At 42.1% G+C, this 26,920-nt stretch overlaps 1 protein-coding gene across 1 annotated transcript; it reads left to right on the forward strand.

Annotated features, from left to right (window-relative positions):
- Positions 1-832: 832 nt before the first annotated feature.
- C2H2orf73 (chromosome 2 C2orf73 homolog) lies at positions 833-26,578 on the forward strand. Its single transcript, XM_063441484.1, has 5 exons — positions 833-943; positions 3,511-3,733; positions 8,886-9,042; positions 23,625-23,740; positions 25,795-26,578. Exons 1-5 carry the CDS (start codon positions 885-887, stop codon positions 26,161-26,163), a joined length of 924 nt encoding a protein of 307 aa, XP_063297554.1. The 5' UTR covers positions 833-884; the 3' UTR covers positions 26,164-26,578.
- The last annotated feature ends 342 nt before the right edge of the window (positions 26,579-26,920 follow it).

The following is a 26,920-nucleotide window of genomic DNA, read 5'->3' on the forward strand; positions in this document are numbered from 1 at the left end:
CGGGCACATCTAATGACACCAAGGAACTAGGCTGGAACAGTAGGACAGGACCTGAAGATCAGGACTGTCCTGCCCAAATCTGGACGGTTTGTTGGCCTGATTCTTTGAAGGCAGAGAGTGGCACTAGGATGTACCCCAGGTGTAAGTAAAGCCATTAAAACATGGTTTGAGTACTTACAGGACACGTGACTGTAGTGGTTACAGTGCTTAGTGTTCCTCATTATCCACTCACCATTTTACAGTGCTTTTTAAAAAGAAAACTATGAATACCAGTCTAAAACTCGTAATATGATGGAACATTGTAAAAGGTCATATCTGGAACTATAATGCTATAGTCCCTAAGTATCATCCTAGTTTTACAAAATGTCCCCATTCTTTCAAACAGAAATTAACTACAGAAAACAAACAAACACTTGTCTAGTTGTCACTTTTCATGAATTGAAAACAAAAGTGAAGCTGCGACCACAATCATATTCCAAACCACTTACTTTTTATATAAATTTTACAATATGAGCTTGAATTTACCACAATTCATTTTTAGTAAATAAGCCCACCTTATCTTTCAAAATCCATAATATCCTGCTAAAGGTCTCTATGTGATTTATTTGTGTTCACATGCAAACACTATTATTATTTCCCCTATAAATATCATGCAAACTCTATGGTAGAGAAAGCCATAACTGTGCATTGCAGACAGCACGGACAGCGATTTCACTGCCCCCCCCCCTCCCCCCCCCTTTATTCTCTATGTACAGCCAGCTCCCAGGTCCTACAGACCTGCAACACGCATGCGCGCAACGCTGGTATCCAGGCAACGTCTGTTAAACAACAATCAGGGCGCCTGATGTTGTGATTTTCCCGGGAGATCCCGCTTAGTCTGCGACATGTATCAAAACGGGGAGGCGTATTTTCCCAAGAGGAAGAAAGTTCCCAATCGCTTTATGTAAGTGACGCTCCACACCTAAAATCCTGGAGGAGTTGGAGTGTGGCTAGTAGTAAGATTGCTTCCCCTCATTGCTGGTGGAATGATTAGAATGTTCATTTAGAATGGTGGAATTATTAGAATTCCAAATATAACAAATACTTAAATAAATCCCACCAGTTCATTATAGTATGCACAGTATATACAAATATATATATAAAAAAAAAAAAAACCTCAGTGTTCTTGGAGAAAAACCTATGTAGAAAATGACACAAGGTTATAAAACGTTTTCACTAGTTGATCCAAAACAAAAACACTACTAATAGTGGGGAAAATTGTTTTTTTTCAATACATTACTATGATGATCTTCCTGTATAGCACAGTGAAATCCGTGTACAGATACAATAATAGATAATATCTAATGTGTAATAAGTTTCACATTACGAATTAAAGGGGAAGTATGCCAGTTTTACAAGTGCTTGCGTTGGTGAATAGGGGAATATGTACAACTGGCACCAAATAGAGAGGTAGGCACTACAGTATGCGAACACTAGGTGCTGTGGGAGTTGTAGTTTTGTAACACACGGAGAGACACCTTTTGCTCATTCAGGTTTAGGTTCTATGAGAAACTAACTATAATATTAATAAATAAATCAATTAAACATTTGCCCTCTCAAAGACTGAAACAGTATGTAATGTAGGCCATGGATCAGCGCAGCTAAGAGGAATAGGCCTTGACAGAGCCAGGAGGTAGGCATAGCAACCACAGGAAGTGAGTGACAGCTAGCATGCTGGGTAGGGCGGAGCCATAAGGGGAATATTTACACAAGCCATTATATGAAGTGGCCATTTTAACTGAACCTAAGCTTACCTGTCAGTTGTCCCTCCCACCCTCCCTGTATTTGGTTAGGTTAGTTGATTTCCCGTTTTTTCACAGCAGCGGGGAATGGCCTGGTTAAATCGGAAGGTAGATGGAGGAGAAAGTGGGCATCCTGAGGTTTAGTGTGGATTGGGCAGTGTTGCACGTGGTTGGTAGGTTCGAGCCCGTCGGTGGCTCCGAACCTGGGGGTGTGGTGGTGTCTTGGTACACCCTACACTGGAACTGATGGGTAGCGGTGTCTTGGTACACCCCTACAATGGATATTGTGGGTAGCGGTGTCTTGGTACACCCCTACAATGGATATGGTGGGTAGCGGTGTCTTGGTACACCCCTACAATCGATATGGTGGGTAGCGGTGTCTCGGTACACCCCTACAATTTAACCTGGTGGAAATGTGGTCATATTGGACGGACAGTTTCTGTATTAACATGTTTTTTAGATTGTTATCTATTGTTATTATTGTGGGGTCATTGCTAGGGGTATGTTATGTATATGGGGGATGTTAACTTTAATACGATTTGTTGGCAATGACCCCATTTGTTATTCCTTAATTTTTTTATTAATAATTTAATAAAGCTGTGGACTAATTATTTCCAACAGTATAACCTGTGTCCGTGTTTTAATGGGGGTTGGGGTAAGGTTAGCGCATATGCCGGCAAATCCGACTGTGCGCCTGTCAAGTAAACCGTCATTATCGCTACAGGATAATACTCGAAACAATGATCAGTTTTGTAGTAACTCTGTAAATAAACATTGCCATAGAGAGACAGACAGACACATATCATTCAGTAAACCTGAGTGAATTCCAACCGGACTAAATGAAGGCCAAGATACAAAAATGTTTGAAATACAAAATGTAATAAATATTTAAAGCTAAAAATTATTAGACTTTGCAGTACAGCCAAGAAAATGTACAAGTGTTTAAAGAAAAAAAATAAACTTTTAATGATTAAATATTTTTTTTCAATTTGTTACTATAACAATCTCATAATGTAACACACTGAAATCCATATACAGATACAATTACACACAATTATATTTAATTAATTATATGACAAAAAGGGGGGGGGGAAATGCCAGCTAAGTTATTTTTACCACTTTGACGCAAAATTTGCAATTCCTTAGTTAATTATCCACAATCCTAGTGTTGGTGAATAAACACCCGTAGTCGAGGGTGCCATCGGAATTCATGGGTCCCTTACAAAAATCACAGTGTCTGGGCTTCCTGATACACATTACCAGACGTGTACACAGGCAAACACAAACATACACACAAATATGTATCTTAGACGTATTCACACATACACATACACACACAGATACACACTGGAGGCAGTGAGTAGGTAACAAGTCAAACCACTCGAAAACATTATGACTGCTTACAGTGGAGACGGGGACTGGACGCCAAGACACTCCTGGAACCATCGCCACTACATCAAGCTCTAGTAGTTATGGTGCTTGGAGTGTCCCTTTAACTAAATGTTAGTTGTTAAATGTGTGATTATCTCAGTTGTAACAATTTTATTTATCTATTAGTCTGTCTTCTCTGTCTGCTCGTCCATCAATCTATCCATCTGTTCATCAATGGATTTATATAACCTATATTAAACAGAGCAAGCCCTGCTCCTAAAAGACAGCTTCCTTTCCAACGACATATTTCTCTATCAGTGGTCAGAAGTTTGTTAATTGCATTTTTTGTTTTTTGCAGCCCTAATACGTTTAGAATATTTGATGAAAACCTGTACGATGTACGGCAGAAAGAAGTACCCAAGAGGCATACAGTCAGACAGCCGGAAAAGCCGTATATTCCAAGATCCCCATCCCGTAATAACATGCCTCATCCATACTACGCCAAGTGTATCCGAGACAACGTTAGGTTTCTCCTCGAGCCAATAACTCACATGGAGACTGCAAGCACCAAGCACAGACAGGTACAGCTTGTGATAACAGGCAGCAGGATGGGGCGCGCTGGGCGGGGTCTTTACATGGCACATGTTTTCTAGTAACAGGACCGGTTCCCTGATTAACTGTCAGGGGGGTGAAACATGATTAATTTATAAAAGTGCCGCTGCACTAAAAAAGGAGGACACACTCTTCACACATAGAGCGCTTCAGCAAGCTAAAATGCTTTAGGGTTCTGGAGTGTCCTTTTAAAGACACTGACACGCAAATCATTTTTGATTTGGAACACAATAGTTTTGTCAGGGTTTAATATTTGAATCCTATGCTACTAGCCATTTCTTTAAAGCTACTCTCACCCACGGCAAGTCATAGCATACTCACTAGGGGCGAATTTCTACTTGCTAGGCCTACATTTTCACTTGCCAACGGCTGTTGGTGAGTGGGAATTTTGTGCCTGAGTTTAAGGATACACATTGCTACCTAGGTCAGATCTTCCCAAGGTGGATCAGTTTTGTTTATTGTGATTGTTACCCCATTTACAGGAGTGAATAAATCAGTGGGGGTATGTAAAATCCTTATGTAACCTCTGGTGCACTTCTGTGTTGTGGCAATAATGGAGATATGCCATATGCCATATGCCCACATGTGCAGTAGGAATTTTCTCTGACAGTGCTGTAAGTTACATTGTGGGGGTAAACATACCTCCAGATGCTGTTACCATGATAATCACTAGATGGTGCTTCCGCGTCCAGAACTGAGTTTGACATGGTGGTTGATGGTTGGTGCCCTTGCGCATTGCATGAGAACATTTACATTTCAATCACTGCTTCTTGTAGAGAAGCATTGGATTCAGTTCCTCAAATAGATAACATTTGATTGGCTCATCGCGGTGATTGCCACGCACACACATTAAGTCCATAAGGTTTATCTATGTGAAGCATTTTTTTTTTTTTTTTAATTCTTTATTTATTCCAGGACAAGATATCACAAGTAATACACATACATCAACCCTGCGACCGGCATAGATACGCACGGACACGGAGGACATAATTTTTACATTTGCAATGTGATTAACCCCTTAAGGACCAAACTTCTGGAATAAAAGGGAATCATGACGTGTCACACACGTCATGTGTCCTTAAGGGGTTAAACAGTCAGGTTAGCCCAACTCCCGCCAACAGAGATCGCTAGGCATCCGCATGACCCCGATCTCCAGAGTGGACAGATGTCCAAAGGATGCTTGGATATCCCGTCTGGGTTTTTTCTTTATATAAAACAGTAAACTGATGACAGACATGAAATAAAGATCGCGTTTATAAAGCTATCAGTACAAGAATAAAAGGGGAAACACACCCTGTAACCGTGCAAAAAGCACAACCTGTCCCCTCAACGTTTCGGTGTTCCCCATGTATTACCCACACGTGCGATCGTAGCCAAAAAATAAAGTTTGTAGAGGTGAAAAAGAAAGAAAGAGCAAAGGAGGTGCCCCGAGAGCCCGAGGACTTGGAGAAGAAGGACAGAGGGGTAGGGGAGAGAAGGAAGAGTAGGGAGGGTGGGGAAGGGGGGGTTGGGAAGGGAGGGGGGGGGGAGTTAGCCCGCTGAATGAGTCCCATGACTAAAAAGAAAGTTGCTCAACGATTTTTTAATTTGTCTCCGCTATTCCATTCAAAAAGTAGCATTATCTTTCCTTATGGCCCGATCAAGTAACTATATCACGCCGCCCTACGTAGAATACCCCGTATGCGTAAGTGGGGCCCCTAAGTCTCTTTTCGCTACTTAGGCGTTCGCGGTGCTATTTATCCAGGGGTCCCAGATTTTATCAAATTTCTTCTGAGACCCCCTGACCTGAGCCGTCAGCTTATCCATCAGGAAGGTATCTTTAATTTTCTGTTTGACCATCTCGATGGTAGGCGTTCTCCGCTGCAGCCATACCTGCGCAAGCGCTCTCCTAGCTGCCAGATTTATTTTTTGGACGAGGGCTTGTTCCGTTTTTGTCCAACCATCCATGGATCTGGATAGTAGGTACACCCACGGGTCTAAGTTTACCTCTCTACCGAAAACCTCACGCTGCAGAGCCGCGATCCGTTTCCAATAGGCCTGTGCCTCAGCGCATTCACACCACATGTGTACGTAAGTACCCCTAAGTCCGCAACCCCTCCAGCATAAGTCCGTTGGGTTTACGCCCATACGGCTCAGTTTCACTGGGGTGGTATACCACCGGAACATTGTCTTGTATGATTGTTCCTGCAAGGAGACACACACCGAAGACTTTGCAGCCGCCTCCCATATGTCTTGCTATTCTATGCCCTCCAACACTTCCCCAAGGTCAGTCTCCCACTGGTTCGTATACGCAAGATCCCCCCATTCCAGAGTGTGCGCGCTCAGATGAGAGTATAATCTGGAAATCAGACCTGTCGGGAACTGTTCCCCCTTGCACATTTTTTCAAAGAAAGTCAACGGAGTCAGCGCTGCTGCTTTGATCCGGGGATCTCTAGCAAAATCCCGGAGCTGAATATACCGAAAATAGTCACAAGGACGTAGTGGGGCTCTGCTCCGCAACGCATCGAATATGTGAAGCATTTTATTGGACAAAAGAGTTATCAAGTCTGATGATCTTAGTGGAGGCAGATCAGGCTGCAGAGAACAGGCTGTCTTGGTGCTGGAATTTAGGTGAGTAAAAGGTTAATTTAGTTTTTTTTGTGTTTTTTTTTACTAGAAAGGAAAACCCTGGTATCTAAAAAAAAAACTCCTTGGGGGAAAAAGACGTTATGGGGCACTATATAGTGTTCCTACAAAGCACCATAACCTACACAGTTGATGGTAGTGATTATGACACAAAGAGTGTTGTTCTCCCTTATATGTCAAATTGTTGTTATTTTTTTGGGGGGGAGGGTTTGTGTGGTTTCACAAAAACAAGTCTTTCCTGGTACTCGAGGCCTGAGCCTCTGCTGTGTCTCCAATAATGCAAAGGTCCCACTTGTATTACTTGCAGCAAATCATTCAAGGTTGGAAAGCTTTGGACAGATAATATGGTAGTGGAGTTTTGGCATTATTTATGCTACTGCAGCATGGGTAGCGAGTCCACATGAGAGCGAGTGGCCCCAGTGCTACTATTCCACTGTATCTTCCATGAGTTGACCATGGATCCTAGCACACTGCACTAGTAGAATTATGTTAACGTCAGCACAACTCTATCTGGAATGTTTACAGCTGGAAATCTCAAAACAGTCACGGGGGATAAATATTTCTCATTTCCAAAGAGGGGCAGGGCTGTAAGTAAACCTAATGGTCCCTCTGGTCCCTCATACTATAAAGTTTGGTAGTCCCTCATTGGTGCGCTCTTTATAAAACTCTATTGGATTTGTTTACTAAACTGAGAATTATGGAAAATTGGCAAAGGAATTAAAATGTTTAGACCTAAACAACCAAACCGAAAAAATCATTTTCTAATTCTCCAAATTTCTCATTTTAGCGACCAGAAATAATAATTTTACTATTCTTGGACTTCCACAATATTGGACTGATCGACAGAGGTTGTATGTTTGTCAAACTAAAAGAGTGTTAGTATTTTTTATGTGAATTACATAGCAGTGCGTGCTTTATTATCTCAGTGATAGTATAAGTAACATGTTTTCACTTCTTGGAGTTGTGCTTTATTTGTTGAAGACAGATATATTATCTCAGAATACATCTCGATAGTAATTTTGGTTGAAATCCAGTCAAAACCATAGAAACATTGGAACAGTTACTCCTACCATGTTGTTTTCAGTTTTTTACAAATGATAATTTATCTAGGCAGAATTCCAGTTTTCTGGATCTCGTCCACTATCTAGACAAGTTGTCAATGTACAAATGGTATTATATTTACAGATAACGGTCAATAACCTGGTCATTGGTACTGCTATGTTGCATATGGTTATAGTGTAGTCCCGTCACGTTCTGTGTGTGCGTGCCTTTCTCTATCTCTGTATGTATGTATTTATATATATATATATATATATATATAATTTATCTATTGTTCCTGTAACATTTTGTAATTGTCCCATTTATTGTTGAATTTCCCCCTTTTATAATATTGTAAAGCTCTGCGGAATAAGTTGGCGCTATGCAAATAATAATAATAAAATCAGATTTCACTATTGATCTCAGCATTATCTCACATTTTACCTGTGCCTCTAGATTTTTGGAATAAAACAACTTAAAGCAATAATTTGTAGTGTATATAACTAAAGGGACACTAGTATACAGCTTAATGAAGTGGTTCTGGCATCCATTGCAAGTTCCTGCAGGCTTGGCATTGTAAATGCTGCCTTTCAAGGGAAAAGGCTGTGTTTCCATTGCTGCTTAGCAACACCTCTAGTGGCTGTCACTCAGAGAGCCACTAGAGAGACTTCCTGTTAGCAGCATCTATGTTCAGCTCCACTCTCCCTACAGAGATGCAGTAAATCAATGCATCTTTATGATGAGATGCCGAATGGCCTTTTTATTTAACGGTGGGGGGTGGCAATTTTACTATTAACCATGGAGTAGGTGCTTGGAGCTTGTATGTGCAAAGCTTCATTACCGCTGCTCTGGCAATACAACTTTCTGGGCTTTCTAATGATATATCAGTGCATATTGAGTGTCTGTCATCAAAGCATGCTGAAGACAGATGACTAATGGCAGCCTGGCCCCTTTCTCCTTCCCGCCCAAGTCCTCCACCTCAGGCTGTCCTCAGGGGCGTCCCTAACCCTGCAGTGAGGGGTATCTGGCTGCCAGAGGAACTTGGCCTCAGTATGGGACCAGAAGTAATTATATTCTTTATTTTTTTTTTTACTTTATTTTTGCATTGACAGAAAGTAAGAGAGAGATATACTCCAAGGCTTGCGCAGAAGCCAATGTTCACAAGTGTATTATACATAGCATTGTTCATACTTGAAAAGATCATTGAGTGGTTAATGCATTGTAGTGCCAGTTGCAGTGCTGTGCCGTAGCAGTCTATATTCTTTATTTTTAATATAAAACACTTTTGTTTTGATTGAAGTAACCCGTATTTGAATGCAATCAGCTTTAGTACATTTTCAATGAAACAAAAATAATATACCAGTGTTATTACATAATTTACTGACTATTTGCTAGACCCACCAATATTTTAATATGTATAACACATGGCTAATAACATTGATCTTTCCTGCTGCACAGACAGAGTGGTGGCCTACTGAGGAGGAGAATCCGCTAAGTCATAAACCAAATTTTGACAACAAGACCACCCAACGGAGTGACTTCACCCAAATTCCCCATTCCAGTCCTCAAACGCGACACGGTTGTAACCCGAACAAATCATCTCAGCCTGGTATAGGTAAGATCAGATGGATTTTATCTAATATATGGGGCAATGGCAGGCATAATTATACATCTGTAATCTGTAATTATAATTGAATATTGCTCTGAGTGTCTAACCCTAATTTATTATAGGTTTAGTGAAAATGAATGGAATTTAGTGGAATATACAGACATTTGAGGCTGTGTTTGATTATAAACTACTTAATAATTTTTTATTATCAAAATAGATTGTGAGCCGTTTGCAGCAAGCATCGCATGACATTTTGTTATGACTATCACAGTACAGGTGTAAGTGGCAATCTCCCACTATGCAGGGCCGGGGCAAGGATTCTCGCCGCCCTAGACAAGAATCCATTTTGCTGCCCCCTCATGAATGCAACTACATTCCCTCAGAGGTTTATTCACTAAACTCTGAATTCCAGTGAATAGACATTTATGGAAAGAGACACACCGAGTAGACATTAAAGGGAAACTATATTGCCAGGAAAACAAACTTGTTTTCCTGGCACTATAGCTTCCCCCTCTGTCAAGTGCCCTTACCTCGTGGTGCAAAAGGGGTAAAATAAACTTTCGTCACTTACACACTCTCACTAACTAACACACACACACACACACACACTATCACTGACATACACACACAGTCTCACTTGCACTAACACACACCTACACACACACTATCACTGACATACACACATAGTGTCACTTGCACACTCTCACTAACACACAGTGTCACTTACACACTCTCACTAACACACTCTCACTAACACACACACACACACACACACACACACACTGTCACTTACAAACTCTCACTAACACACACACACACTATCACTGACATACACACACAGTCTCACTTGCACTAACACACACCTACACACACACTATCACTGACATACACACATAGTGTCACTTGCACACTCTCACTAACACACAGTGTCATTTACACACTCTCGCTAACACAGTCTCACTTGCACACTCGCACTAACACACACACACAGTGTCACGTACACACTCGCACTAACACACACACACACACAGTGTCACCTACACACTCTCACTAACACACACACACAGTGTCACTTACACACTCACAAATACACACACAAACACACAGTGACTTACACACTCTCACTAACACACACTGTCACTCAAACACAAGCTCACACCACTACATAAAGTCACACTTTATTTACACACAGAAATATTTAACACATCAATTTACAACCATTCATACAATAAACAATCCCCCTTAGCCTACCTGGGTGTTGTGAAGAGAAGAGATCCAGGCTGCAGGAAGTTGCTTCCTGTTCCCCTCAGAGTACTTCCGCTGTTCACAGGCAGGGGGTAGCCGGGATACCAAGTCACATCCCGGCTTCCCCTGCTGCAGGAAGCATTGTGATCTGCTCGGGTACTGGGGTTACAGCAAACCCCATTCCCTGAGGGGAGGAGGGGAGCCCAGCAGCTGAATGGCTGCACTGGGGGGTGGCTAAGGAGCCCAGACCCAGACAGTAGCAGCCCACCAGCAAACTTCCCAGTGGGTGCCCCCTGCAGGTCAGCGCCTCAGGCGCCATTTCAGAGGCATCTTAAAGAGAACCTTTTGTTGGTGATTTGCTGCCAATTTTAGATATCGAGCACTTATACTCACTTGTTTTTTCTATATCTTAAAGCCTGCGATTGTAATTTCCCAGGAATCATTAAATAAAGGTTTTTTTCATTTTACGTATATTTTTAGCTCTCTGTTATCTCTGCTTCCTTTGGTCTAACTCTCCCATGCTGTATGTTTGCAATTAATATATATAGAATTCCTGCTTCCATCGAATACAAATAAACAGTATTAACCCTTTGTATATTAGACAAAAGTGTGTGCCATTTGCAACAACAGCACAGGGAAGGTTAAATAATAAAGAATAATAATAACAACCTGTATTAATGGTGGTTAACCTTTCATAGTCTAGTTATTGCAGATTGTATTTCACATAAAGCTCAGCCAGCCAACGCCAAAGGTTAGTCATTGTTGCCCTAAGTACACAGTCACATACTTATTCTATATCTTGGTTTTTATATATTTAAACATTTTTTGATAGATTTTCATATTCAGATTATTACACAGATTGTTTTTATATTTGCTATTCGTTTAATTCTGTAATTGTTTTGAAGATCTTATCTGTTACTGTTAAAATGGGTTTATATCCTAATGGCGCTGATGAGGTTAAGCCAGCATGAACTAAGCAGACGATATGTAAAATCTAATTTCACATCTGATACGTGGGTGTCTCCGAGCAGGCCAAATTAACGTGCCATATTTCTCTGTTATATTCAGTTTTCTTTTCTTCTGCAGCAGTCTGTGATAGCAAAAAGATCTTCAGTGACTTCATTAAAACACTATATCAGGTTGCTCTCAAACTGTAACGAACTACAGTTCCCCTGATCCTCCTTTATCTTTTACTAATGATAATGCACAATTATATCAGTAATGTACATAATGTAACCTCTTGTAGGAGACTTCACTCCTAGAACGATGGCCTGCCTAGAAAAATGCAGAATAGAAAAATAAAGTATCAAAATAAATATTCCAGGACTTGGAATGGCCAGACTAAATTATCTAAATGTAAAGAGATTCTCTGTTTGAAATGCCCTAAAAGAATGAGCATAGTTAAAAACCAGGCCCAAATAAAGGAAACTAGATGTATTCAAAGTCAAATAATGTGAGCTGATGGTTCAAACCAGTTAGCCATACAACGTTAGGTTATATTTTAATGCAATCATATACAGTAATGCACTATAGGACTATAATGAAACTTGAGAGACCACAGTCTGTTTACCAGACAGCCACTAGAGGCGCTACGTGCAGTTTCACTGAGTCTTACTCACACTTTGCATGAGGACACCCAACGTTTTCAAAATCCACATAGGGAAGCATTGAGTTCATGCTTTCCTATGGGTAATGCCTAATACGCACACGACATTTGCTGTGCATTCGCATTAGGTTCCCCCAATCAGTTGACATAGGCGTCAGTTGATGAGGAGCTCGGCCCAGTGCAGAGGGACATCGCACTGAAATCAGCAAGTGTATAAAGGGTTATTTTACTCTTTATATCGCCCGGGAGGGAGGAAAGGGGGTACAAGGGAGCGGGAGGCAGAAGGTTCAAGTAGTGTTAGGAATACATCTTTCTTTCCTAACACTATAGTGCTCTTTTAAATCATTATAACAGATAAACAAGCTTTATCCTGTTATGTGGACATTAGACGAAGCTTGTCAGTGAGTGTTGGCATCTCAGGATGAGGTCCTGAGAGTTGATTGTTGGGTGCTTGCCGTGATTTAAGTAATCTTGTAAACTCCGTCGAAGGGGAATTGTTTGGCTTGCTTTGCCTGTAACACTTAAGCTATAAGACGGCCAATAAAGTGTGGCAATTCCTCAGGTATACGAGAGTCCGTAACTCCTCTGATTTTAATGTTCTTCCATCTGTCCCTTTCATCCAAGTGGTCGACACGAAGAGAAAGGGTAGAGTGGGATGTTTTTAATTCATGAACTTTTTCCTCCAACGCCATCATTCTTTGCTTTATATCTAGGAAGTTTTCTTCTGTGGCTTGAACATGAGTTTTTCAGTGCCCGTATTTTAGTTTTCACAGCTGCCAAGTTGGCTGCAAACAATTTCTAAATGTTCTCATACAATCGGTTAATGTCCTGCCTTGTGGCCAGGGTGTTGTCTCCATAGCCATTGATACCTCATCTGTCATTATTGGTATAATAGGGTCCTGTGTGGACTCCATAACATTATCCTCAACTGGTGGTCCGCAGGCTTCACATACCTGTGCAAGCATTAACGTTCAACAAGGTGTGTCTTGGAACATCAGACCGATATCATGGGTCTTTTTTGGTGCTGGAATTTTTGCCCCATCACCTCTGCCTCGGTGGGCCAATATCTTGGGCCTGCAGGTGTGTTTTCCCTCTGCATGGTTTGGTCTCTGGATGATGTCTGCTTCCTTGGTGCTGCATGTACAGTAAGCCCAAGGTGTCCGGCGACAATTCCCAGCTGCCAGGGAATAGAAGACATGAACTTATGCGGTAAACCAACCCAGAGGCACTCCCTGTGTTTTCCAGGGTGTATGCAGAGGCTGATAAGCGAAATCTGGTAGATCTTTATCGTGAAGCTCGCAGCCGAGTTATATGGCACCTGTACTGGTGTGCTGCTGGGCTCCACCCTCTTTACGGCAGCACTTTTAACATTCTCTTTGGTGAACAACTGCTATGAGCCTCTTCCCAAAGGATAATTTGTTTTCTTTTAGCTGGTGTTAGCATAGCTGGCCAATCAGGTTTGGTTCTGACCAGACTAAAACCAAAAGCCACATGAGATGGAATTTTCAATTTGTATTGTGCATTCATAGTATGTGTAAAGCATGGCATGTGGTTTTGTTTAAACAAAACCTAACCAGAAATCTGGCATAGCACAGACTCATCCTTTTATAGCTAAACCATCCAAAAGAAAGCGAACACACGTCAGTGTTTAATGGTTTATATCAATACTGTACTAATTTACAGTTAAACCAAGACATCATCAGATCAGATATAAACACCCACCTATGTTGTTATTCCAGCCTATAACTTTATAGGGTGCTAGCTGCCTTTCTGCTAAATAGCCACTGTCCCAATCCTGCATCAATCCTCACTGTTCCCAATCCTGTATCAATCCTCACTGTCCCAATTCTGTATCAATCCTCAACAGAGATGTCCCGAACAGTTCGCCGGGAACTATTCGCTATTCGAACATAGCTTGTTCACGGTCGCTGCGGCGGGCGAACATATGCGATGTTCGGTCCGCCCCCTTTTCGTCATCATTGAGTAAACTTTGACCCTGTACCTCACAGTCAGCAGACACATTCCAGCCAATCAGCAGCAGACCCTCCCTCCCAGACCCTCCCACTTCCATGACGAATAGGGGGCGGATCGAACATCGCAAATGTTCGCCCGCCGCGGCGACCGCGAACAAGCTAAGAATTGTTTCGATTTTCTATCAAAGTACATATGAAGTAGCGGACATCGGTGTGGAATCCACCTATTCCTGCCTGATTATGAGTGCAGTATTAACTTTTGGTATGCTTGCTCTTGAAACAATATCAAGTTATTTCCAAATAAAAGCATAAAAAGTCACAGTTACAAAAATATTAAGGTTGATAAAATCAGACAAGTTTAACATTAGATGCCACTATAAACACCCTTAATTATTGTTTTATTATAATTTCTATCTGTGTGGTTCTGACATTATGGCATTGTTCTATTTTGCATTCTACTGTTTTTTATTTTTGGCTTTATGTAGCAATGCAAAGCAGGTGTTGTCACGGGGTACAGTGCTAAATAAGGCGCAGTCACCATGGAAACCAGTAGACCTACCTTTCGACATTTGAAGGGACTATCCAGTGCCAGGAAAACATATCTGTTTTCCTGGCACTGCAGGACCCTGCAGTGCCCCCTTCACTCCCACTCCCCATCCCATGTTGCTCTGCCCACGCTCCTCCCCGCCGGCGGGGGAGACCTAATGCGCATGCGCTGCAGTGTCCGCGGACGCGCATTAGACCTCCCCAAATGAAAGCATTATTCAATGCTTTACAATGGGGATTCCAGCAACGTTGGAGGTCCTCATGCATAGCGTGAGGATGTCCAGTGTCGTTTAAAACACTTTTTGTGTTCTAAGAACACGATAGACAGCCACTAGAGTAGGACTTAACCCTGCAAGGTAATTATTACAGTTTAGAAAAACTGCAATAATTACACTTGCAAGGTTAAGGGTGGTGGGAGTTGGCACCCAGACCACTCCAATGGGCAGAAGTGGTCTGGTTGCCTGGAGTGTCCCTTTAAGTAAAACATTGCATTGATTTATTAAATCTCCCCCTATATGCTATAAATGGAATGGAAATGACACGGACAAGAATTGTTCACACTTTGCCCTCCAGCTGTTCTTGGACTGTAATTCATGGAATAATCTGGTAGAGCATTCTGGAAAAAGTAGTTTAACAGATGGAGTTTAAGGTTGGACACCCCTCCTTAGCTGAATCTCTCGTGGAACTTCATTAACACTCCATTCTAGTAAAGTAAAGTTATAAAATGAATCATTTTTTCCCCCGTGAATTTATTTGCTAGTTTTAGGTTCTCCCAGTATGTTTATTTACTAAATTACGGTATTTATGCTCTACCACCAGTGCTTTGGAAGAACAATTTAGGGCAATACAACTTGAATCTGACTAATTAAAACATGTTTACCCATAGATCATTTTGATCTCAAAAGAAATATCTAGTTTATGTTCCCTGTTGCTCAAGTTCCAAATCAACTGTCATAGATAAGTCATAGATTTAGATTGTAAGCTCCTTTGAGCAGGACTCACACAGCTGCTCACTTTTGTAAGTGGATATTTGTGTAAAGATTCTAATATGAGAAATATGCCAGTATTCTATTTCCTTTTTAATGTAAATTCTTTCTGAGGATCATGAAGTTTTTGCCAATTGAGATTTTCATCCCTTGAGTATTATCTTTGAATATATAGATGGAAGGATTGATTGGCTGAACATAGTGCTGGGAGTATAAACGGAATGTTCTGCCACTTCCATTGACCAGGAAACCAGGAAACAGGGGAATAGTCATCTCTTCCTTTTCCTAAACATTCCACAAGCACAACATTGATACCAAAAAGCAGAAACCTCGCATGGAATGGGGGCTGGGAGGCTGGTTTAAGGAATGTGCTGCCAGCTGGGTTTTGATCTTTTCTATAACCCCATAGCCCAGACACACAATAACTACAAATTTTGTCCTTATTATTCCTCGGAAATAGTAACCAGAAAAGGCAACAAGTGAGAAACCTACTTTAAGTAGGTAGTATTGAGAGAAAAAAAGTAACAGAAAAATCTTTTTTTGAGTAAATTGTCAGCTACGTTTAGATGTAACATCTACCGTATATACTCGAGTATAAGCCGACCCGAATATAAGCCGAGGCCCCTAATTTTTCCCCAAAAAACTGGGAAAACTTATTGACTCGAGTATAAGACTAGGGTGGGAAATGCAGCAGCTACTGGTAAATTTCTAAATAAAATTAGATCCTAAAAAAAATATATTAATTGAATATTTATTTACAGTGTGTGTATAATGAATGCAGTGTGTGCGTATGAGTGCAGCGTGTGTGTGTATGAGTGCAGCGTGTGTGTATGAGTGCAGTGTGTGTATGAGTGCAGCGTGTGTATGAGTGCAGCGTGTGTATGAGTGCAGTGTGTGTGTGTATGAATGCAGTGTGTGTGTGTATGAATGCAGTGTGTGTGAGTGCAGTATGTGTGTATGAGTGCAGTGTGTGTATGAATGCAGTGTGTGTATGAATGCAGTGTATGAATGCAGTGTATGAATGCAGTGTATGAATGCAGTGTGTGCAGGGCCGGTGCAAGGATATTTGCCCCCCCCATATGTCCTGACCTCCCCTCCTCCTCCCTCAGTGGTCCTTACCTCCCCACCCCCGTGTTCCTTCACCCCCCTCCCCCAGTGGTCCTGACTCACTCCTCCCCTAGTGGTCCTTACTTCCCCCTCCCCTCCCCTAGTGGTCCTTACTTCCCCCTCCCCTCCCCTAGTGGTCCTTATCCCCCCCTCCCTCCCCTAGTGGTCCTTATCCCCCCCCTCCCTCCCATAGTGGTCCTTATCCCCCTCCCTCCCATAGTGGTCCTTATCCCCCTCCCTCCCATAGTGGTCCTTATCCCCCCCCTCACTTCCTCCCATAGTGGTCCTTATCCCCCCCTCCCTCCCATAGTGTTCCTTTTCTCCCCCCCTCCCTCCCATAGTGGTCCTTATCCCACCCCCCTCCCTCCGATAGTGGTCCTTATCCCCCCCTCCCTTCCATAGTGGTATAGTGGTCCTTATCCCCCCCCCTCCCTCCCATAGTGGTCCTTATCCCCCCCTCCCTCCCATAGTGGTCCTTATCCCCCCCTTCCCTCCCATAGTGGTCCTTACCCCCCCCTCCCTCCCATAGTGGTCCTTATCCCCCCTCCCTCCAATAGTGGTCCTTATCCCCCCCTCCCTCCCATAGTGGTCCTTATCCCACCCCCTCCCTCCAATAGTGGTCCTTATCCCCCCCCTCCCTCCCATAGCGGTCCTTATACCCCCCCTCCCTCCCATAGTGGTCCTTATCCCACCCCCTCCCTCCCATAGTGGTCCTTATACCCCCCCCCTCCCACAGTGGTCCTTATACCCCCTTTTTTTTTCTTTTTTTTTTATTATTATTATTTTTTTTTTTTATTATTATTATTTCTTATTTTATTTATTTTTCGTCCCCCCTCCCTGCTTGATACATGGCAGGGAGGGGGGCTCTCCTTCCCTGGTGGTCCAGTGGCAGTTCAGTGGGGGGGAGAGGGGGGCTGGCAGAGCTGTACTTACCTGTTCTGCAGCTCCTGTCAGCTCTCTCCTCCTCTGCGTCGTCCGTGCAGCTCCTTCTATCAGCTCACACTGTAAGTCTCGCGAGAGCCGCGGCTCTCGCGAGACTTACACTGGGAGCTGACCGAGGTGCTGAACGGACGGCGCGGAGGAGGAGAGAGCTGACAGGAGCTGCAGAACAGGTAAGTACAGCTCTGCCAGCCCCCCTCTCCCCCGGTCTGTATTATGGCAATGCAAATTGCCATAATACAGACCTTGACTCGAGTATAAGCCGAGTTGGGGTTTTTCAGCCCAAAAAATGGGCTGAAAAACTCGGCTTATACTCGAGTATATACGGTATTTATCATAAGGCATTCAAAACGCCCAGCTTTGTATGGTAGAGCAAATGTGGAGTGATGACGTTTGACATTTCAGTTATTATGGGCTTGTGGGTTCAATCTGAGAAACACTCTAAGCAGGCAATGGGTGGAGTTATGTTTGAGTGGTTTAAGAAAAATTGGGGGATTGTTTTGCACCCTTACCTCACTACCTGTTCTGGAGTCAGCATATTGAAGAAGTTCACTTCTTCATTATCTCATTATCCATCCAAATGCATGCTCATTTGTCATAATATATAACCGCATATCTTGGTGATGCCGAATTTCAGTGCTCAAGATGAATGTGCACCGAAAAATTCTATATCTTTCAAAAGAATCCTGCTACACATATCCAGAGCGTTCTTCACGTTCCTCAGGTCGATGGCATTAGCATACGTGTGGAGAGGGGAAAATCCATGGGTAAAACATGACACCCTGGGCCTACCAAGGGATGGGTGGGCTGGCACTACCAAACTTCTGGAAATATTACCAAATTGCAACCCTCCAGAGGATTTTGAAATGGCACGCCACGACAGGTAAAATAGTGGTTGGAACTGGGGTGGACAGGATACAAGGGCACATTACCTTCTCAGGTTTGGAACACCGATACGTCGATTCAGGCTGGTATCTCTTCCGGGTCACCAGCAGCACAGACACTATAAACCTGTTTCGCAGTGCATGGAGCCCCTCAGGTGTCCCCAAGCCTGCAATTGTCACTAACTCACAAATGGAACCTTGCAGGTGACCTTACTGGAGATGACCGGCATTCTTGGCGGGTGGTGACTATTCCTCTTCAGAGTGTGCTGAGATAGAGCGGTCTCGATCTTATACCTGCACTACTGACATGACAAAGGAGACACACATATATTAAAAATTGGACTTTCACAGACAGACAATGGGACAAGGTACTCATCCTACATCACAAATGTAACTTGCTTAGTGCGAAATACTGGGAAGTCAATTACAAATTCTTGTCCATGTGGTACAGAACCCCTGCCTCCCTTCATAGCATTTTCCCTATGGTGCCACCAGAGTGCTGAAGGCAGTGGCACTGGGACTTTTTAAACACATATGGTGGGACTGACACGCATCACCACATTTGGAACAGGGATACACCAACTGACATATCTGAGGCATTCGAAAATATGCTCCTGCACATGACCCCCTTGCCAATTTCAAAACATTAAAAAAAAAATAAACCGTCTTGTGCCTGCACTCTGGAAGAGCCCAGAGACGCCAACAAAAGATCAATGGTTTAACAAGGTCGAAGAAATCCAGGCAGCCATGGCTCTAACAGCATCCCTGACGGGACAAAGTGTGGAGCACACTGCGCGCTGGTTCCCCTGGATTGATTACATTTCTCGGAGTGAGAGATAGTGGATGGGGAATGTGAGCAGGTGGGGACATGAGCCAGGCTGGGGGATCAACCTCTATCTTTACCCTTATTTTCTTGTCACATTTTTCTGTCTTAATCTTTTACACTTCTTCTCTTACCTTACTCTCTTCTAACCCCCTCCTTGCATAGACCAGGCATCACGAACGTTCAACGGCTCATTCTGTAGAAACACAACACCAGGGGCCCTAGTTTGGAAGGGATACTGGATGATGCAAATTAGCCCTTGTGAACAGATAAAACTGCATGCATTGAAGGTGTTCATTTTCTTGGTTTTTGGAAATGTTAATACCCTAATGTTGAGCAGTGCTGACTATAAGTAATGAGAGTTATATTGTAGGAGGAATTTACTGTGATGTAGATATGGGTAGGCCAGAGAGAGTGGTTAGTGGGAGCTGGGGCTGTGGTAGAAGAGAATGGGGACCCCAGGTTATTTAGAACTTAAACTAGCTATGGACTCATACACTGATCAGCCACACATTAAAGCCATTGACAGGTGAAGTGAATGACATTGATTATATCGTTACAATGGCACCTGTCAAGGGGTGATATATTTAAGCAGCAAGTGAACAGTCAGATCTTGATGTTAATGTGTTGGAAGCAGAAAAATAGGCAAGCAAGCAAAAAGATCGGAGTGACTTTGACAAAGCCAAATAGTGATGGCTAGCCAACTTGGTCAGAGCATCTCCAAAACGGCAAGTCTTGTGGGTTGTACTCAGTGTGTAGTGGTTATACCTGCCAAAAGTGTTGCAAGGAAGGACAACTGGTGAACCAGCGTCAGGGTCATGGGCACCCAAGTTTCATTGATGTGCATGTGGGCAGCAAAGGCTAGCCTGTTTGGTCCAATCACACAGAAGAGCTACTGTAACTAAAATTGCTAATAAACTGAAAAGGGTGTCAAATCACATAGTGAATTAAAAGTTGATGCCTGTGGGGCTGTGTAGCTGCAGACTAGTCAGAGTACCCGTAATAACCCCTGTCCAATGAGGACTTGAGTGTCAGAACTGGACCATGGAGCAAGGGAAGACATTTGCCTGGTCTGATGAATCATGTTTTCTTTTTGATCAGGTGGATAGACGGGTGAGTGTGCATCGTTTACCTGGGGAAGAGTTGGCAGCAGGCTACAATATGGGAAGAAGGCAGGCCGGCGGAGGCAATGTTATGCTCTGGGAAATGTTCTGCTGGAAAACCTTGGGCTCTGGCATTCATGTGGATGTTAGTTTGACACCTACCTAGAGATTGTTGCAGATCATGTACATCCCTTGGAAATGGTGTTCCCTGATGGCCGAAGCCTCTTTCTGCAGGATCATGCACCCTGCCACACTGCAAAAATTGTTTAGGAATGGTTTGAGGAACATGACAAAGAGTTCAAGGTGTTGCCGTGGCCTCCAAATTCCCTAGTTCTCAATCCAATTGAGCATCTGTGGGATGTGCTGGAACAACAAATCTGATCCATGGATGCCCCACCTTGCAACTTGCAGAGCTAGCTGCTAAATTATTGGTGCCAGATAGCACAGTACACGTTCAGAGGTCTTGTGGAGTCCATACCTCTACGCATCAGAGCTGTTTTGGCAGCATGAGGGGGACCTCCACAATATTAGACAGGTGGTTTTAATGAAGTGGCTGATCAGTAGATGTTGTCACACCTTAGTTGTTTCTTGCTGATCACACAATCATACAGAAATAGACATCCAGGCACAGGCACACAGTCATACAGAAACACACGTACAGATACATACACACAGTCATACAGAAACACACGTACAGATACATACACACAGTCATACAGAAACACACGTACAGATACATACACACAGTCATACAGAAACACACGTACAGATACATACACACAGTCATACAGAAACACACGTACAGATACATACACACAGTCATACAGAAACACACATACAGATACATGCACACAGTCATACAGACATAGACATCTAAGCACAGGCACACTGTTATAGAGAAACACACATACAGATACATGCACACAGTCATACAGACATAGACATCTATGCACAGGCACACTGTTATACAGAAACACACATACAGATACACCCACTAAGTCATACTGACACAAACATACAGACAAAGTCTGACACAGTCAAACAGACATATACATACAGGCACACAGTCCTACAGGTACATGTCACACCTGCGCAGAGTAATATACACAGACAGCTAGGCATAGGCACACAGGCATACAAGCACATAATCCATGCAAACACACACACACAGATGCATACTGTGAGATATATGCTGAAAGGCTAAAACTCGTTAATGACAGAGTCTCTACCCAGGCTCAAGAGGTTCATAGTCGCGCCATGTGGAACTCAGACAGCAGGGATATTACGTGCATCATGTGCCTACCCCCCATTCTGCACACAGCCTCCAGCATAAACCTTGAGGCTTGGCTGAGGATAGGTTTGTGGCAGAAAGAGCAGCGTGGCAATTCTAAATGGGGAGTTCTTTGAACCACACACAGCAGGGCTATGAATACCATGGGTGGGCCCTGGAGAATTGTCATCCGCCATGTTTTTTGGGAGACTTATTAATTATACACATTGACGGGCAACATACAGAAAGTGCTGCCCTTGCAGTATGTAGACGTCAAATGCTTCAGGTAGTAAATCCGGTGATAAATCAATCAGGAATCCTTTACGATATATATATTATCCATAACACAGGACAGTATGTTTATGTGCTGCAAAACAATATGATGAAGTTAAGTGTCCAGGAATATATGGTGGATATAGCAACCCTAGATATATATAACCATTGTACCTTAGTAGTTTCATGGGTCAGTTCTTCGTATAAACATTGAGTATATCAATGTAGATATATTTCAGGTGGAGTTTAAGGGCAAAATGTTTATTATTCTATTTTTATGACCTATTTAGAAATGTCTTGGGCGTTTTAAAACATGTGGACGGTGTCATCGTGAATCTGTCATCATTTGGAATCTGCAGGAGGATTACCTCCTAAAATGCACAAACGATATTTCAGACCAAGTGTTTACATATGTTGTACATGTGTGTTATTATATAAAGGGGCGCTACCACTACAGTTCCTTTTTTTTTAATATATACATTTTTATTGATAATTATTATAAAATCATACGGAAACAAACATTTACATTTGTAACAAAAGTTGCATAATCAAGTACTTGACAGTAAGCACAATCTACATTACAGTTAGAAAGATTTTATTTAAGTATACTATAGATGTGAAAAATGATAAACCTTTTATTTCCCTAGCAGTTGTTTGTGTTTAGATCTCTTTAGGTCTTTTTTTACTTTGGTAAAAAAAATAATAATAATATAGTTTTCATGCTGCAGATGTTTTGATACCGGTGCCATTGATTTTGGGAGGGGGTTGGCTGACATACACAAATAGGGATATTCACTAAAGTGTGGAATTTCCTGGAATTTAAAGTAAATTAAATATTAAAGTGACGTTCCAGGAACTATAACAAGTTAATCTCAATTAAGTTGTTGTGGTGCCAGGAGGTCCCAGGCACCATCTTTCCTTAATTGGCTAAACTGTTTGTGAACAATTGAAACCCCAATTTGTGAAGATGGTCCTCTGCCCAGCTCCTTCTGTGAATTGTCCAACACTTCTCGGACTGGGAACCATTGATGTGCAGAGAGCGTCAGCTGATGCTCTCAGCCAGTCACCAGCTCCCAATTCTTAAATCTGAGTGAAACCTTTTTTTCCTCGGACAGAATAGGCACCGCCCATGCAAGTTTTGGGTTTAATTCGTTAAGGTAAGACAGTGCCCGAGACTTCTTAGCTCTATAACAAGTTCTTTGAGATGAAGTTATTATGGTGCCCAGAGTGGTACTTTAATCTAAAAAAAATTTACAAAATAGCCACACAGCTAATGGGGGAAAATGTTTCCACTGTGACTATTTTAGGCTAACATTTTAAATTGAAAAACAAGAACATGCTGGGATGTGATAACATCAGAACTGTGTACAAACATTTAACAAAATACTCAAAACTAAGTAGAAATGGTGATTGTGTTATATAAAACTAACTTACATAAAAAAGTAAGTAAAATACCTTTTCAAAGGGAGGCAAGGAGGGCGGGACACCTTAATAATGATTTTGCCACTATAGTGACTGAAAGACATGTTTGTGTTCCTAACACTATAGTGTTCCTCCTTCTAATATAAAATGAAAGAACGAATTGCATGGACGAAACATCAAACAAGCAATTTGCTTTTCGTTTCATTCATTGTAATATGTCTTTCGAAAGAATGGACGAATAGCCGAAATTTGGACCAAAACTTGTTTATCCGAAAACGAATGCCCAAGTCTACCAAATATCGTGAAATTACCGTGTCATTTGATTAATAGATTTTATACAAATATATATTTTGAAATGTAATTTTGGGGTATATTGTTAACATGCCTGCACATACTATTTCTGTTTAATAGTTCCACTTGCTTCTCCGGAGAGCAAAGGAAAGTTTCCACATGTATTGCTGGAGCAGACGTCATTTAAACATCAGTATAACTCAAGAACAACACCAAATGAACCAATTCGTGGAAAGGTAAGAAAATAAGATCACATACGTGTAGAGGTGTCTGGGCTTCTGGTACCTTCAAGGTGTCCTGCGTATATCATAAAGCATGGCATTGAATGTCTCCAGAACTCCAAAATGTAATTATTTTCCCAAAAATACCGCAAAGCTTGTTCTCTGGTATTCCAGATACAGTGAAATGCAACACCAGACAAACAGTACACAAAGAAACACGAAACATACATACAGACACACATATTCACTCATACTAATTACATCCCCATTCATTTTGGTGTCTTTAAAGAATTAAACAAAGATTACATTTTGTGAGCTTTGAGGCTGGTGTTTAGTGAGTTAGTGCTCTGGATTCTGTATTTTATAAGTGTGAGTGATTACCTGCATGTGTGTATCCATGAATGTGTGCTTGTATATGTATCTGTGAGTGTGTGTTAATGTAGGCGTTTATGTGCCTGTATGTGTGTATTTGCCTGTATACTGCATATGTGTCCTTGAACGTGTGTATCTGTGTGTATGCCTGTATGCACGTATCTGTATAAGTAAAGTTAATGCACCAGGTGCAAGGTTAATGATATGAGAACAGCTGTTTTTTTTTTTATGTATTGGACTAATGCTGGATTAACGCTTCAGGTATGGGGACAATGTTGCAGGCGCTGGGTTAGTGCTGTGGTTGTCTGTGTGTATAGGAGTGTGTCTGTGTCTGGGAGTACAGACGTGTGTGGAAGTATGGATCTGTGTGTGTGCCAAAGGAGGATCTAGGGAAGGGCAAAATGGCAAGTGCCTTCCCAAGAAGCCAAGCAATGGCATGCTTCCCAGACCGCCACTGATATCGAAGAGGAGGAGTGAGAACTTGGTCTGTATTTCCATGCCAAGTTCTCTGGTCCTTCTACTGTATCAAAGCGTTACTGTGGCAACATTCTCATACATGTCCCGGCACCAGATGTAAGAAGCTGGCTGGCCCTGCAGGGTGTGCAGGCAAGTTGCATTTCCCAAGGGACCACCAGGCATCAGGATTCAACCTTCTGGGCCCGGCAAAAGATAAGCCTCTGGGAGTGGGGAAGAAACTTTATTTTGTGCTTTAATTAAAAATATATTTTGTTTACTTGCCCCTCAGTCCTTATCAACTTACTAGATCCCCTAACCCTCACTACTGGCTCTAACCCCCATTACTGCCTCTAACCCCCCTCCTGCAGTTTCTAAAACCCACACTTCTTCTCCTAACCCGCCCACTACAGCTCCAAACCCCCACTTCAGCCTCTTACTCCAAACTACTTCTAACCTCCACTACCCCTAGCCCCCACTACTGACTCTACCACCACAACACCTTCTGAATCCCCACTAGAGCTTCTATCCCCACTAGAGCTACTTAACCCCCCACTAAAGCTCCTAACCCCCCACTACAGCCTCTAACCCCCACTACTACCTCTAGCCCCCACCACCACCTCTTAACCCCCACTACTAATAAATACAACCCAGCCTTGAGCAATATTATACAAAGTTCGTAAGGGGAAATGGGTGGGAAGCAATGAGAGCCCTGCACATAAAGCTTACATAACAAAACAGCTTGCCCTGCCCAGATCCTTTTTATTATACCACAATGACTTGCAAAGAATTCTGGGAAATGTAGTTGAATGGTATGTGAAGAGCCAAGGATGTACAAGGATGTCTATGAAAGAAAGTAGTGAGACAAAAAAAGGTTTATCAACAAAAGCAGCAATTGTGGTGAAATTCAGCAAAAAGAAACGTATTGCAGAGAGGTATGGTATCTGATTTTGTTCTGTCGTTGCTGCATTTATTTTTACTACACTATAGAATGTATTACTGCTTTCTGAATAAATATTACACTTATTTATTAATACTATTTATCACAAAGTAAAGTTACAGACATTTCATGTCATTATTTAGAGATTCTCAGCTCTTCATCTGTCCGTCCCGTTACCAATGAAGAGGTAGATTACTGAGTAGATTTTTTTACTTTATTTTTTTGCTAGATAGCTATTAAGTGGATAGATGAATGCAGTCTGCAGCTGCTCTCTGCTAAATGTCAACTGTGTTTCCTTTTCCAGCTTCATGGAGCCTTTGTGTGGACGGAGATAAAAAAAGAGACCAAGCCCCGTGTTCCTCAGGGAACCAAACCGTTCCCAAATGTTACAGGGTCACACTCACTTCACGAGGCACAAATACAGAACGGAAGTGCAGTGGAAAGCAGCATGACCTCACCCAGTCTCCGCAAGCAAGGTTCCCAGCAGATGTTTAACTCTAAAACCGACTTATCAAAAACAGACTTCCGAGAGACAGCTACAGTGTTTCCCAGAATTCCATCCACACATTCACTCTCAGACAGTATACAGCCTACCAGGAGTGGGACTTGTATTCCCACTGGTGGAATACTATCAAGCCAGCCATGTGTGAAGCCCATGCAATTAGCCCACTAGCACAATGTTTTAATATTTCCGCCCAGCCAGACTACGACATGTATTGGGCTTTTTCGCTGTAACCAGCACTGAGCACACATCGGCTTATAATTACATCAATAGTTGCAAGCATCAGCTGAGACCGGGCAAATGACCTTCCCCTGTTATCCTAACCCGCTCCTTTTTTTTTAAAAGCTAGTCGTATCAGTTAAATAAGTCAAATGCATTGCAAAAAGCACTTGTCTTGGAGTGTGTGTTTTTTATTATCAATATAAGACAGTGGTGACTAACCTTTACACTCCAAGATGTTTCAAAACCACATTTTTCATTGGGAAAGAGAGTTTAGGAAAGTTTGGGTGCGAACGTTATCCTGTATCCTATTATAATTTGCTATGATGAGATCTATAGAATTTTCGTGTTTATAATTTTGATTCAATAATAGTAAAAAAAATATTTATTTATATGTCTTGCAATGTTGTTTGCTGTTTTCAAATAAAAAGCAGAAATGCATTTCACATCAGTTTATCACAGCTGTTAAAACCAGGTACCATGCACTGTTATTTTGAACCATTAAATGTTTATATATATAAAAAAAATGATGAAAGTCATTTTAGTTCAGGGACTTGTAGACTTGTACACAGCAAAATATGTGGTTCAACCTAATCAATTCGCCCACAGATTTTTTTTTTTAGGTCAATTCAGGATTCATCCATGTGACATTTCGGTTCAAACAAACTTCATCTATGCAGTCATTTCGGGAAAAAATTTAAACGGACCA

Source organism: Pelobates fuscus, chromosome 2 (assembly GCF_036172605.1).
Source record: "Pelobates fuscus isolate aPelFus1 chromosome 2, aPelFus1.pri, whole genome shotgun sequence".
Lineage (NCBI taxonomy): Eukaryota > Metazoa > Chordata > Amphibia > Anura > Pelobatidae > Pelobates > Pelobates fuscus.

Excerpts from the sequence above, each read along its gene's own strand:
- C2H2orf73 (XM_063441484.1), top strand. The coding sequence starts at position 885 with ATGTATCAAAACGGGGAGGCGTATTTTCCCAAGAGGAAGAAAGTTCCC. Across the intron at positions 944-3,510 it reads AAAGTTCCCAATCGCTTTAT|CCCTAATACGTTTAGAATAT; the intron begins GTAAGTGACGCT and ends TGTTTTTTGCAG. Across the intron at positions 23,741-25,794 it reads ATGAACCAATTCGTGGAAAG|CTTCATGGAGCCTTTGTGTG; the intron begins GTAAGAAAATAA and ends TTCCTTTTCCAG.